The sequence below is a fragment of the Silurus meridionalis genome, chromosome 10, assembly GCF_014805685.1.
Source record: "Silurus meridionalis isolate SWU-2019-XX chromosome 10, ASM1480568v1, whole genome shotgun sequence".
Lineage (NCBI taxonomy): Eukaryota > Metazoa > Chordata > Actinopteri > Siluriformes > Siluridae > Silurus > Silurus meridionalis.
This window is the reverse complement of record NC_060893.1, coordinates 19087795-19101717: the sequence shown is the minus strand read 5'-3', so window position 1 is coordinate 19101717 and position 13923 is coordinate 19087795. Positions and strand designations below refer to the sequence as shown.

General features: G+C 37.2%; 1 protein-coding gene across 1 annotated transcript; it reads right to left on the bottom strand.

The window, feature by feature from the left end:
• Nucleotides 1-1970: 1970 nt before the first annotated feature.
• Nucleotides 1971-7413, bottom strand: adra2da (adrenergic, alpha-2D-, receptor a). Its single transcript, XM_046860268.1, has one exon. The coding sequence runs from the start codon at nt 6995-6997 to the stop codon at nt 5705-5707; it is 1293 nt and encodes a 430-aa protein (XP_046716224.1). The 5' UTR covers nt 6998-7413; the 3' UTR covers nt 1971-5704.
• Nucleotides 7414-13923: the final 6510 nt, after the last annotated feature.

Genomic DNA, 13923 nt, shown 5'->3' with positions numbered 1-13923 from the left:
TTTTCCAGAATTCAGCCTAGTGACTTTTTTCTTTTTGCATTTCTAAAAGGAAAATAACTCCTAAATCATCTAATATATTGTATTAGATATATTTCCTAAAAAAGGATTGTATATTGTTATCTAGTATTATTAAATTATTTTATGAGTTAATCATCTATTTTCAGTTTGGTTCACTTTGGTTTTAAAAAATTACTTCCAATGGTGTACAAACTACACAAATTTTTTGTGTGGGTTTTAGTCCATCTCACTTGTTAGTAACCAAATCTCTGAAACTGTGTCCAGTGTTAGCCGTCTCCTTCAGTTTTACTTTGGATGTTACAGTACAATAAATGTTTTCGGGAAAATGAGGAGTGAGTCAACTATTCTTTTGTTATTAGAAGTTAACTGCAAAACATGGAAAAGGCTTCTTTGATCCTGTTAGGTGCCATTGTCATGGCATGGCAATGTCCCCATTTTACATCAAAGTGGAACATCTGTAAAATAAAAATATAGCACCAATCAACAAATTAGGGCATATTTTGTGTGTTTCAGTGTTCATTTCTTTTCCAAGATATGATCACTAATTGTCTCTGCTTTTTCAGCATATTAGCATTTAGATTCTTGTCCTGAATCTCTTCAAGATTGTTTTAAGCTGAAACTACCAAAGTTTAAATGAAAGCATTATAATCACTGATTAGGGTTGATTAAGAATTTATTTTGTGTTAAATACCTTGCACTGATTGTATTATCAATGCAATTAAATAAAAAAAATATTTTAGAATAACATGGTATTTTCTTCACAGCTGTCATAAAGATAAAATGGCACATGCCAGAAAGGGGTTAATTACAGTACAGACCCTTTAAAGGCTTCTGTCTGTAAGTAATAAATACAATAATAAAAAAATACAGTTCTCTAAGTACCACATCCTTCCCCTTGACCTTAGTAACAAATTAATTTATTCTCATTGTTGGTGCTTTGTTCAGCATGACATGAAGCAATTGTGTGGCTTGTTGCCAGCTAAACCCTACATGGAGACCAAAGAAAGCTTTGTGACATCAAATCCATATTCTGTAGAATCAAGCACTCAGTGTAGCAAAAGCATTGAACTGCTGTTCATTTACTTGATATTTACTGGGTCATGGCCTCGGCAGCTATTTTAACCTGATGTGTACACCTGAGACTAATCCATGTGGGATGGAGAATTATATGAAGAAAGAACGCAATTGCTGTATTCAGGGGATTTACATGGTGATGCACCCTAGGACGTGCCTTTATTTCGGGTTGATCGGAATAACTGGGTGAAAGGAGCATAAACACAGTTCACTAAATCAGCATATGGGGAGAGAGAGAATTTCTTCTCTGTTTGGTTTTGTACTCTGACACAATGAGTATCAGGTTTAAGTGTAGACTGTCGGCTTTAATTTGATGGTATATATGTCTTACCATTGAAAGACTAAAAAGAACTGCTATAATTAAAGCTTGTTTAGTTCTCGGCCAGCTGCGTGTTTTTGCGTCATTGGTTTACGCACAGAAGAGCTAACAAAAGATCTAGAGTTTATTCTAGATGTGGCATTTGGGTCTGAACTCAAGTGTCAATTAGGCTTTGACATTGCATTGATGTTTGTTCTCACAAAGTTTGTTTTAAGTAATGCTGGCCAACATTAGACCTAAATTAGAATAAAACAATAGAAAACCATCATGAAAAGGTGTCAAAAGTATTTTAAAATGACCTTTGATACACACCAACAATGCAGTGGTGAGCTTTGCAATAGTAAACGCTTTTTTTTGGCAGAGGACAAAAGATCATTTGAAACTTAAATGAATGGGATGAATAGAAAATCAAACTGTGTAGGGATGTTATAAAGATAACCATTAAGAGAAGAAACTATCAGCATGACCTAAGCTGGTTTGTTCTGAAATGAATACTAACATGGTTTCATGCTAGCAATTAAAAAAATAAAAAAAAAGTTCAAGTTGTAGAGTTCATGGGCATGATTAACAGTTGTTATTTTATTTATATTAAATAAATTCCATTTATTCCACATAGCCCTTTTAAACTCTGCTTATGATCAGGTTTCTGAAAAACATTTTTCTTGTCTCAAGAAACCAAAGACCAGGTTACGGTTTGCTAAAAACTAAATAAATCAGTGACTAAAGTACATCAGCATGTCTAGAGTTCTTGGCCACTTTTACATAGGCAGTGTGTTTGTTTGGAGTGAATGAACCCAGCTTGTACAAAACCACTTAGATTGTTTTGATTGCAGTTTTGAGAGAGTCACTAGTGAGTGTAAAACATTTGAAAGTAGTACTTGCAATTTCCCCATGTCTATCATGAATTGGATTCTGCTCTGTTTAACTCTGACACACCTGCCATCCAGATAGTGATAAAGAATATTAACATCATCCTTACAGCTCTCAGTTCTTGGAGTAAGAGAAATACATATTTTTACCTGTGACATATTGAGACATTTAGAAATGAAAAACAATCTCCGAGTTTGATAATGTGCACACTTTTCATTTGTAGAAAAATGACCTGCATTTTAGATACATTAGGCCTGCAAATGTAGATAAATGCAATTGAATTTAAATTAGCAAGCTTGTTCCCAGCAGAGCTGACTTACATACTTACATTAAGTAACAGCCACAAAAGTCCATAAAAGCTGATTCGTAGAGAGACTAGCAAAATGATGACTAATCTGTGAAAGAGCACCCCCTCATAGTGGCATCTGCTAATTCAGCTAAACATCATAACTTCAAATTTCTGACCTCTGATTAGAACAAAACATTGAAATCATTTCAATTCAGAGTCTCAATTCATCGATTCTGACAGCCTTGGCTCAACTCATTTAGCATCAGCTAAGTGTTAAATAGGAAAAGCTGTAGAGCAATCATTATATGGGTTGGTTGATAAATCTATAACACTGACTATACAGTTTGCTGTTTTAAGACCGTAACTATAAAACACTTATCACAGTTATCTGACTAGATTGATGCTAAAAAAAAAGATTTAAGCTACAAGAAATCAATAATGGTATAATCTTTCTAGTTCTGACTTACCATTGTCAAGCTACAGTAAAAGTATCAACAAGCCATTGCAGAGCATAAGCTAACACATACAAACTCTTCTTGCTTGTGTTCAGTGGCATTTCTTTAAAACATACTAAATACTAGTTTTATTTGACTTAATGGATTTCTTTTGGATAGCGTTCTTTCAATGCTATTAATAGTAAATGGCAAATTTGCAGTAACTCATTTGCAGTTGAGCTGATCAGCTGAAAGTTACATTCTTGATTCTGCTTAATTAACATGGCATCACAAGCTTTGGTGGAATACAAACACTTTTGTGATCTTTATTTTCATGGAAATTATATTTCTTGTGTAAATGATCCTGTAAACAGGTTATGAATAATTTGTTTATATAACGTTTGATCAATCATAGGCCTACTTCCAACATTTGTTGATAAAAAAAAATGGGGTAATTTAGATTTTTTGGGGGGTTTTTAACAAATCACTGGATAGCAAGTGGATTTTATTGGCGGTTTCAGGATCAACTCGTGTGGGGCTTGTGTCATCCGCCTGACAAGAAAATGCTGGTTGGTCTGTTTGGAATAAAAAATGCTAATTCTCTCCACAAGGTACATTTTGGAATGTGAACTCGGCAGATACAAAGTGAACCAAATCGGATTGTGACTTGTCAAATAGACTATTTGATTATAAAGAGGCTACAATTCAGTGTCAAATTCTACTCTACATATAAAATTAAAATAGAACCTTTATAAAAATGTGGAGTTTTATTCACAGCATTATACCATCTATTCTACGAAACATGGTTTAAAACCTGGAATGAAAAACAAACAAAAAAAAACTTACAGCTGGGTGAATTCTTAAATTCAACATTTGCTAATCCAGAAACATCTTAACTATAAGGAAATTCACAGAATCTCATTGATGCTCTACCTTGAGGGAGGACGGCAAGGTTTTCCAGTGGCATGCCATGACTTATATTCAAGCCAGAGTGCATTTCAAGACAAGAAGGCAAAAAGCTTGTAAACAAACAGAAAGGCCTGGCAGGGCATCACCAAAGACAATGCGCAGCCTTGTGGCATAAATTACAAAGGATTTGCAACCAAGTGCCAAACATGACAGTTTTATTAACAAGCATGTCGGTCAAGGAGCAAAGTATAAAAGGAAAATTAAATCTTATATTGATCACCATCGTATGGGCATAAATATAAATACCTTTTTATGTTATATAATAAATAGTAATGGCGAGATTCTATTCTTTTAAATTCACAGGCATCGTACAGGAGACAAAATAACAGAAAATGTCTCACTGTCTTTAAACAGTTTAAGAATGCTTTGTAGGACGAATGTCAAACGCCAGTCGTACGTAGTTGGATGTTCTCCCTGGGTTAACTCTTACGTGTTAAGCAATTAGCAAGCCCTTCATGAGTTGTTTTAGATTCGTTACCACAGGCATAGCACATGATTGTGCAGTGTTGTGTCTCTCCAGGAGAAGATTTCTGCTCAGACTGAATGAGGAAATGTAATTTGTGCACGCTTAAGTGGGTCTTGGAGCTGAGACTTCACTTCGCTTTCAGTCAAAATGATAATCTTAGAAAATGATCAGAACTGGACTCACTGTAAATAAATCATTTTCATTTTTCAGTCTCATTTGTACTTGTGTAACCGAAACGACGTAAATAATGATGAATGTTAGAATCCACATTATGGCATATTCACAATATAATTGTTAATGAATGCAGAATTTGAGTAATCCAGTTATTTAAATATGAATCAAAGATGCAATTTCGTGTCTCAGGTTCGGTTTGGCTTTCATCATTTTAACATTCTAACCGGCAACTTTTGTTGTGGCACAATGCTGCATATAAAACTTGAATTGACAGTTAATCGAATGAGCTTGTGTTTAATAAACCTACTCATTTATTGTAATTAATGACATCTATATGAGCCCAGCTGGACACAAATGGACACTTTGAGGGATAATTCAACACAGTTGATGGCAATTTAACACATAATTTGAGACATTTTTCCCAAATCGATTTAGATTCACCAATACTGTTTAGAATAATCTCTATTTTTTCTTTAATTTTAAGGCAAATATGGCTTTTTTAAGGAAAACAATTATTAACAACAGACTAAAAGAATGATCAGTTTCATGATTTCTGGAACAATATGCTGATTCCTGATTTCAGACAGTTTGTTAAAACAGGCCATTACAAAGACAGATAATTACACAGTGAGACATGTATAGCTTATTTTAATCATTTAGATGGTTTTTTTTCTTTTCTTTTCTTTTTTACATTATAAACATTTCAAGTCTTCTATGTACAAGTATATTTAACAATCATATTTAACAATATTTAACATCTTTTCACTAAAATTATGTTGCAGATTCAGAAGGTTATGGGTTTAACCCTTATTTTAATTACATTGTGCTGTGGGAATATAGAATTTGGGTTATGTTAGAATATTATTGTTATAATTATTATTATTATTGTTGTTGTGCATAAAGAGTTTCCCTAATTTGGTGAACCATTAAATTTCAACAAAGTTTAGCATTATTTTGGCCAAATTATATTTTGGTCTCATTTAGAGTTTTAAACCGACATGAGGAGTGAAATAAACGATACGATCTGGCAGCTTTTGAATAAACTGGTCCATGAAGTCCAGATCGCTATAGGTTCCCAGTAGAACTTCAGATCAGACGCGCTGAGTTGCAGACGGGCACAAGATTTTCTTAAACGCCTTCCGGAAGTCCCGGTTAAATATTGTATAAATGATGGGGTTGACGGAGCTGTTACAGTAACCGATCCAGAAGAAGAGCTTAAAAAGGCCATTGGGCGCTTGGCAGCGTTCCCCACACACCGCCTGCAGGCTGTAGGTAAAGAAAAAAGGGAACCAGCAAAGCACGAACACTCCCATCACCACCGCGAGGACGAAGGTGAAGCGCCTCTCGCGCATTTGTGCCGCTCGTGTTTTCCGCGCGCTCGGCCTGGCGGCTTTCAACGGCCTGGAGACGCGCGGCGCAGTGTGGGTCTGTCTGGAGGCCCACGGGGTGGTGCGGCAGCAAGTCCTCTCCGTCCGATTTTCCACTTTCCTGCGCTTGGCGAAGCGCGCGCTGCCGCGTTTCTTGGGCTGACCGTCCCACGCGCAGCTCTCCTCCAGATCGATGTCGTCGAGCTCTTCTTCATCATCATCGTCGTCCTCGTTCCTTCTGCGCTCCTGCTGCTGCCGGTTGCTCCCGGAGCTCAGGCTGCTCGGGCTCTCCGCCTCGGGTTTGGCATCACGCGCCAAGCACGTCTCGGAAGGTGAGGTGCGCGGCCGCGGGACGCCGTTTTTAGCTGCGAAGACGGCCGAGGCGCGCTGCTTGGCGACGCGGTAGATCTTGCGGTAGACGGCGATCATGATGAGCGCGGGCGCAAAGAAGGACACGATCGCCGACGACAGGATGTACCACGGCTCCTCGTTAATCGTGCACACCCGTTCGTTGTGCTCGGTCATGACCAGCGGCGGGAAAGAGATGACCGCGGAGATCGCCCACACCACCGCGATCGTGGATTTGACGCGCGCTGGAGTGCGCTTCGCGTTGTAGCTGACCGCCTCGGTCACCGACCAGTAGCGATCCAGGCTGATTGCGCACAGGTGCACGATGGACGACGTGCAGAAGAGCACGTCCAGCGCCAGGTAGAGCGCGCACCACGCGCTGCCGAAGCGCCAATAACCCATCACCTCGTTGGCGAGCGAAAACGGGATGACAAGAGCCGCCACCAGGATGTCCGCCGATGCCAGAGACACAAGAAAGAGGTTTTGGGGAGCGCGCAACGCATGGCTCGTCAGCACGGCTACGATGACCAGCGCGTTCCCGACGATGGTGACCAGGATGAGAAGCGACACCACGAGGATGATAAAGGCCGCCGCTGCCTCCGTGTGTGGCCACGCTGCGGCGGCCGTCGCGTTCCTCTCCTCCGTGCCGTTGAGTCCGCTTAAGTCCATGTTGCGCGCATCCTCTCCTGAATGTGCACAGTCTAACAGACGCGCCGGTGGCTCACATCAGCACGCCATATCAACAGTGCCATGAGTTCCTTCGGTTTCCATCGCGCTTCCACAAATGCATCTTTGTCTTCTACCAGGCGTCAAAAACTTCAGATATGTTATCGGAACATGCACAGGCGTTTAGAGTAATAATCCAGAAATGACATGACATCCCATCCCGGTGCTGATCTGTGCAAAGTGTCTTCTTCTACTTCTGGCATCCTTGAGTCGTGCGTCTTTCCGAAGCGCGCGCAATTCTTCACTCCTCACTGAGCGCAGCAGTGTGCCTCTGGAGGGAGGGAATAATGACATCACTTAGTTAGACCAACCCATTGCTCAACGCACACACAGAAACCAAGAGAGGGTTTTTTCCCCCACTTTGCATTTCCTTTTTGTTGTCTGTTCCCGTCCTGACAACTGATATAAAGGTACATGAACACTGATAAAAGCTTCCATTTGTGCTGTATATTCCAGCAGGTCACTGTTTGTTTGTAGCCCCCATTTCTTCTTCTTATTTGATGTCAACATCTGAGTCAACCACTAAGACAGACTCTTGAGAAGCATGCATCGTCTTCTTCTTCTTCTTTCGGCTGCTCCCATTAGGGGTCGCCGCAGCGGATCATCCGTCTCCATACCACCCTGTCCTCTACATCTGCCTCTTTCACACCAACTACCTGCATGTCTTCCCTCACCACATCCATGAACCTCCTCCTTGGCCTTCCTCTTTTCCTCCTACCTGGTGGCTCCATCTTCAGCATTCTTCTGCCAATATAATTCATGTCCCTTCTCTGCACATGTCCAAACCATCTCAATCTCGCCTCCCTCACCTTGTCACCAAAACATCCTACATGTGCTGTCCCTCTAATAAACTAATTTCTAATCTTGTCCATCCTCGTCACTCCCAACAAAAACCTCAACATCTTCAGCTCTGCTACCTCCAGCTCCACCTCCTGTCTTTTATTCAATGCCACTGTCTCTAATCCATACAACATCGACTTGAGAAGCATGCATACTTTTACTTTACTGGACAACCAGAGAAACACACTCTGGTATATCCCAACTATCATTTAATAGTGTACATTGTTTGCATTAGACATCCCTAAAAAATCTAATATTACAATACAAAACTGTTTTTATACTACAGCCAGAGAAAGTACATACATACATACATACATACTGTACATACATACATACATACTGTACATACATACATACATACATACATACATACATACTGTACATACATGCAGTATATTACAAGCTAGAAAGCAATAACATTATTTTTAATTAATTAAAATTAAATTTAAATGTTATCGTAGCAGGTTTTGTATTAATTGAGAAATAAAATGCACTTTACTCAGTCACACAACTCATTACATGGATATGGGACTGGTGTGAGCACTCATAAGCAGAAATATAAAAAATGCACACTTACAGTCTTTATTTCTCATAAACATGAGTGCAATTATTTAAAACACTGTAAACTAAAAATAAATGAGGGGATCATGAAGTATACAATTTATCATTAAATTCGTGCAAATATACAATTGTATTTAAATAGATTAATGCAAAATATTGTTTAGTTACCATTTAATAGTTTACTTTTATAAATCAAAATTATTAAACACACATTTCCTTTTTAGATTTTTGCAGCTAATGCATTTATTCACCCAAAAACATAACACATTTCAAAAATACTTAAAAATAAAAAAATAAATATATTGACCTAAATTGTTACCTGTTATAATAATATTTATTTAAAAACAAATTAGATTTATATATTTTGTGGGCTGTTAAATTGGGGTTTAGAGTTGGAATTGCTATTTATTTTTGCTGTAAATAATTTATAATTTATTCTTTATAAACTTATGTTGCTGTAATTTCATTTTTCTGAAGTTTGTGCATTGGTCATGCTTGTTGTAATGTTTAGAAATATATTTTTTCATCAAATAGCAATGTTTTAAACTTAGAAGAGTGCATTAGGCCAGATCAGCCTAGTCTTTTATGGTTTTTGGAAGACACATGCATTCTTTTTGTTCCTTACGTTCCTTTTGCTTGTATGCAATAATTTAATAGTATGAACTGCTTTACACACTCTTGGCATCCAGACAGAACAGTTTTCACTAGTTGGAAATTTCTCTTTTAACCTTGTGATCGAGTTCATCCCAGAGCAGTTCCATGGGATTCAGGTGCATTGACTGGGCAGGCCATTCCATTATAGACAACACTCCAGCTAACTGTTTGCTCTCTAAATAATGCTTACAGAGCTTGGGTGTATGCTATGGCTTATTGCCTTCAAGTATGGTGAAGTGGGTTCCAATTAGCCGCAGTCCAGGTGGATCTGCATGGTGTTGAAATATGGAATGGTAGCCATGTTGGTTTAGAATTCTCCCTTTTTCAATGTTCCAAAACAACCCCAATTCTCCAGTTTTCCATGCTCCTAAACAACCCCAAACCATTAAGCTATCACCTCTATGTTGGATTGTGGTAGTGATGCAGTCTGCTAACATCTTTTATCTTATTCTCCATCCTTTACAAGTGCTTCTGTCCATTTAAATTTCTTCCATTCATTCATTGTCCAATTTGTGTTTGTTTCTTTTCACCCAATTTGTTGCATATAAACAAAATGAACATTCATGTGACTCAGAAATGATAAAAGACTAGGTGTTTAGTATAATATATTTTACTATACAGGTGCATCTCAATAAATTAAAATGTTCTGGGAAAGTTTATTTGTTTCAGTAATTCAACTCAAATTGTAAAACTCGTATTAAATAAATTCAATGCACATGTAGTAGTAGTTTGAGTCTTTGGTTCTTTTAATTGTGATGATTTTGGCTCACATTTAACAAAACCCACCAATATCATCTCAACAAATTATAACATGATGACATGCCAATCAGCTAATTAACTCAAAACACCAGCAAAGGTTTCCTGAGCCTTCAAAATGATCTCTCAGTTTGGTTCACTAGGCTACACAATCATGGGGAAGACTGCTGTCGTTCAGAAGACAATCATTGACACCCTTCACAAGAAGGGTAAGCCACAAACATTCATTGCCAAAGAAGCTGTTCACAGAGTGCTGTATCCGAACATGTAAACAGAAAGTTGAGTGGAAGTGTGGAAGAAAAAGTTGCACAACAAACCGAGAGACCCACAGCCTTTAAAGACTTGTCAAGTAAAATCGATTCAAGAATTTGGGTAAACTTCACAAGGAATGGACTGAGGCTGGGGTCAAGGCATTGAGAGCCACCACACACAGACGTGTCAATGAATTTGGCTACAGTTGTCGTATTCCTCTTGTTAAGCCACTCCTGAACCACAGACAAGGTCAGAGGTGTCTTACCTGGGATAAAGAGAAAGTTTTGAAAGGTTGGTTAAATGACCATGGTGTTGGTGTGCTTGACTGGCAAGCAAACTCACCAGACCTGAACCCTATAGAGAATCTTTGGGGGTTTTCTCAAAAGAAAAATGAGAAACAAGAGACCAAAAAATGCAGATGAGCTGAAGGCCAATGTCAAAGAAACCTGGGCTTTCATACCACCTCAGCAGTGCCACAAACTGATCACCTCCATGCCATGCTGAATTGAGGCAGAAATTAAAGCAAAAGGAGCCCCTACCAAGTATTGAGTACATATACAGTAAATGAACATACTTTTTAGAAGGCCAACAATTCACAAAAAAAAATAAAAATAAAAAATGATTGGTCCTATGAAGTATTTTAATTTGTTGATATAGTGAAACTGTGGGTTTTTGTTAAATGTGAGCCAAAATCATCACAATTGAAAAAAACAAAGACTTCAGTCTGTGTTCATTTAATACACGAGTTTTACAATGTGTGTTAAATGACTGATTTTACTAAATTACTAAGTTACTAAATTAACTTTTCCTTAACATTTTAATTTATTGAGATTCACCTGTATATTATATAAATAATATAATATATTAATTTCCAACCATGAATCTCCACCACCAGTGGCTTTGTAGATTATCAGTAAAATGACTGACAGGACACGCATCCAAACAAAATAAAACTTTCCAGATCAGAAGTTTTCCCAGAGTGTTTTTGTCCACTTGAGGCTTTTGTAAGTCCATGATTTCAACCTTTATAGTTTATCATGTATTATATAACTTTCAGGTTATTAGTACAACTAAGAAAGAGGGAAAGAAATTACAATTGCACTTTTTATACATTTTAACCTTTATTGATGTAATATTCTATTTCATTTGTACTCATGCATGATTAATGATTACTAGGATCTATCTGTATTTGAAGATCGTTTTATCATATTGTTTTCCATTAGCTTTTCTTTTTGTCTCAGAGCGGATATGATTGTTTGAATGGGTAAGCATCACCTCATCCTTTTTTTTGTTTGTTTTACCTTTCTCAGATATGTTTTTCCCATTTGCCTGCCTTCTGCTTATCTGAACTTTGCTAAAATCCTGCCGGCTCACTGTAAATAATACATTCTCATGTTGCAAGCATGTTTATACTAGTAACATGTAATGCTTTTTGATAGGAAAAATGTTTTTCGAAGGTCACATGCTTTGCTGCTGGAGATAATGTGTCTTATCTGGGTGCATCTAATGGCAATACATAATGGGAAGAGTAGCCAAGGTTATTAAATGTTTATCTCAAGCGCAACACCATGCTTTTTGTAGGAATAAATAAACTATACTAGTAGTCTACTGCTACCACTTTAATAGAAAGGCATTTTAGTACATTTCTAAATATATTAAAACTGCAATCATAATCATACCTTTTTAAATGTAGTACACAGACTCTTAAAAGTGCTACAGAATCTTCAGGAGCAACAGAGAGAGAGAGACTCTGGAGGAGTTTCTACCCTCAGGCAATTTGGCTATACTGAACGAAGACACTCGAGAGAGATTACATATTCCTACTTGACACGTACACATTTACACAATTTTTGCACCTTAAAAAAATCATGTAAATATTTTACACACTGTGTAGATTCTGTATTAATGCACAGGAATTTTCAAATATATTCTAAAATTAATATATTCAGTATATTTTTTTATTATAATTTTTCCTATATTATATTTTTAATGTGCAAGCATGCTCTCTGTTTATTGTTGAATGGTGAGATGAGTAAATGAGAAACAAAAAAACATTTGAAAACTGCCTTGAACAATATATACATCATAGAAACCTTTGTATATATAATTCGAATCATATTGAAAGGAATCCTTTGTAGTATATTAAGTCAAATTTATGTGTTATTGTCAGAGGTGTAGCTACAGGGCAGGAAAGGAATAAAACTGCCTGTGGCCTCACATTCTAAAAGGGCCCAGACGGCTTATAATATAAGAAAAATTGGGGCCCTGGACGGAAATATCATCTGCTTAAGGCTAAAAAAATTATTAATAATTATAACTTTTGAATATTTATTACTTTCAGAGTTGTATTCTTTCACAGTATCCATTCAGATGTTAGCATGTACTGTATCTATCAGTATATTTATGAATGAATGATGATTCTTGATATGAGTCACATGATAATTTTTGTATCGCTATTTAATAAATTAATTTCTTTGGTCGTGTCTCTTTTCTTGTATTGGTATTTGTATGTGTGCACCTGTTCTGTGTCGAGTGTTTAATTTATTTGTATTGTTCATAGTTTCATGCATTTGGGAAATGGAGAATCAGCGGTAAATTATGACTGAAACGATGTGAGTTCAAATCATAACACTGCCAAGCTGCTGCTTTTTGGCTTTTGAGGAAATACTTAACTGCTTATTTGTGTAAATACTATAATTACATGTTGCACTGAATTAATGTTTTTGTTAATGCTGCAAATGTAAATGCAAATGTAAACCTTGTTTAGAATCTAATTCTGCTAGATTTGTGTCTGGACTCTACCAGCCTGTGACTTGACCTAACCTATGCTGTCGAATATAACAATGATTCCTGAATTGCCTTAATTGAAGAAATGAAAGAAGTTTACTTAGTAATTACATCCTGTGCACTTCTACCACATTAACTCTCTATTGAGAAATCTACATTTAAGATTCCACACAGTATAAATATATGCTTTCATGATATCCCACAAGGTTCTATTTTAGCCCTCTTATGTTGTATTTTGCAACAGGGCAATCACTTCTAAAACTCTGTTTTTGAATGGCTGTTAGCTGTGTTAGTTCACTGTGAATCAGCAGCTACACAATACAGAAGACCATGATACAGCTTGGATGACTATAAATGGATTTCTGTAAAGCTGCATTGTGAGCATGCCTGTTGTTAATGGTGCAAAGAAACAAAAATCAACTGAACAGACTAATATAGAAACGATTTATCATTAGTGCGTGAGAAAGCAAGTCCTTTTATTTCGCCAAAATATTTTTGACAACTGATGCCCACTGCAACCACAAAAAAAAAAGGTCTATGTCAGCTGTCATTTTTGTGGGTCATGTGTTCTGTAGCCTTGTGAACACTAAGATTATTCAGTGTTGCAAACACACATCTTGACCGCAATGTTATCAGGGAAGAATCATTGGGAGGTAGAGTCCTATAGGGTTAAGGTCACAACAAGGTCACTGTACACAGAGCAGTGTTTAAATGATTGTTGTTTTGTTTGGTTGCTTCACGTTGGTGTGCATGTGCTGGCTGAGAGCCATGTATGGAGAATTCCTCAGTGCTAAGTCACCTTCCTGATCATTTAAATGACATTGTGTTTGTTTAATCTCCATTAGAGCCCCTTGACATCTTGCAATATTAATAGACCCCATTCTTAATGATGCATGTTAATGCTGTGGGTTTGTGTGTGCGTGCATTAGAGAGAGGAAGTGAGAGCGAGAGAGAAATAGAGAGAGAAAGAGAAAGATGGGTTTTATTTGTACATTTCTATTACTTTCAAAACCTTTTTT

Bases quoted from the DNA above. Each gene is read 5' to 3' on its own strand.
- adra2da (XM_046860268.1), bottom strand. From the start codon at position 6,997: ATGGACTTAAGCGGACTCAACGGCACGGAGGAGAGGAACGCGACGGCC.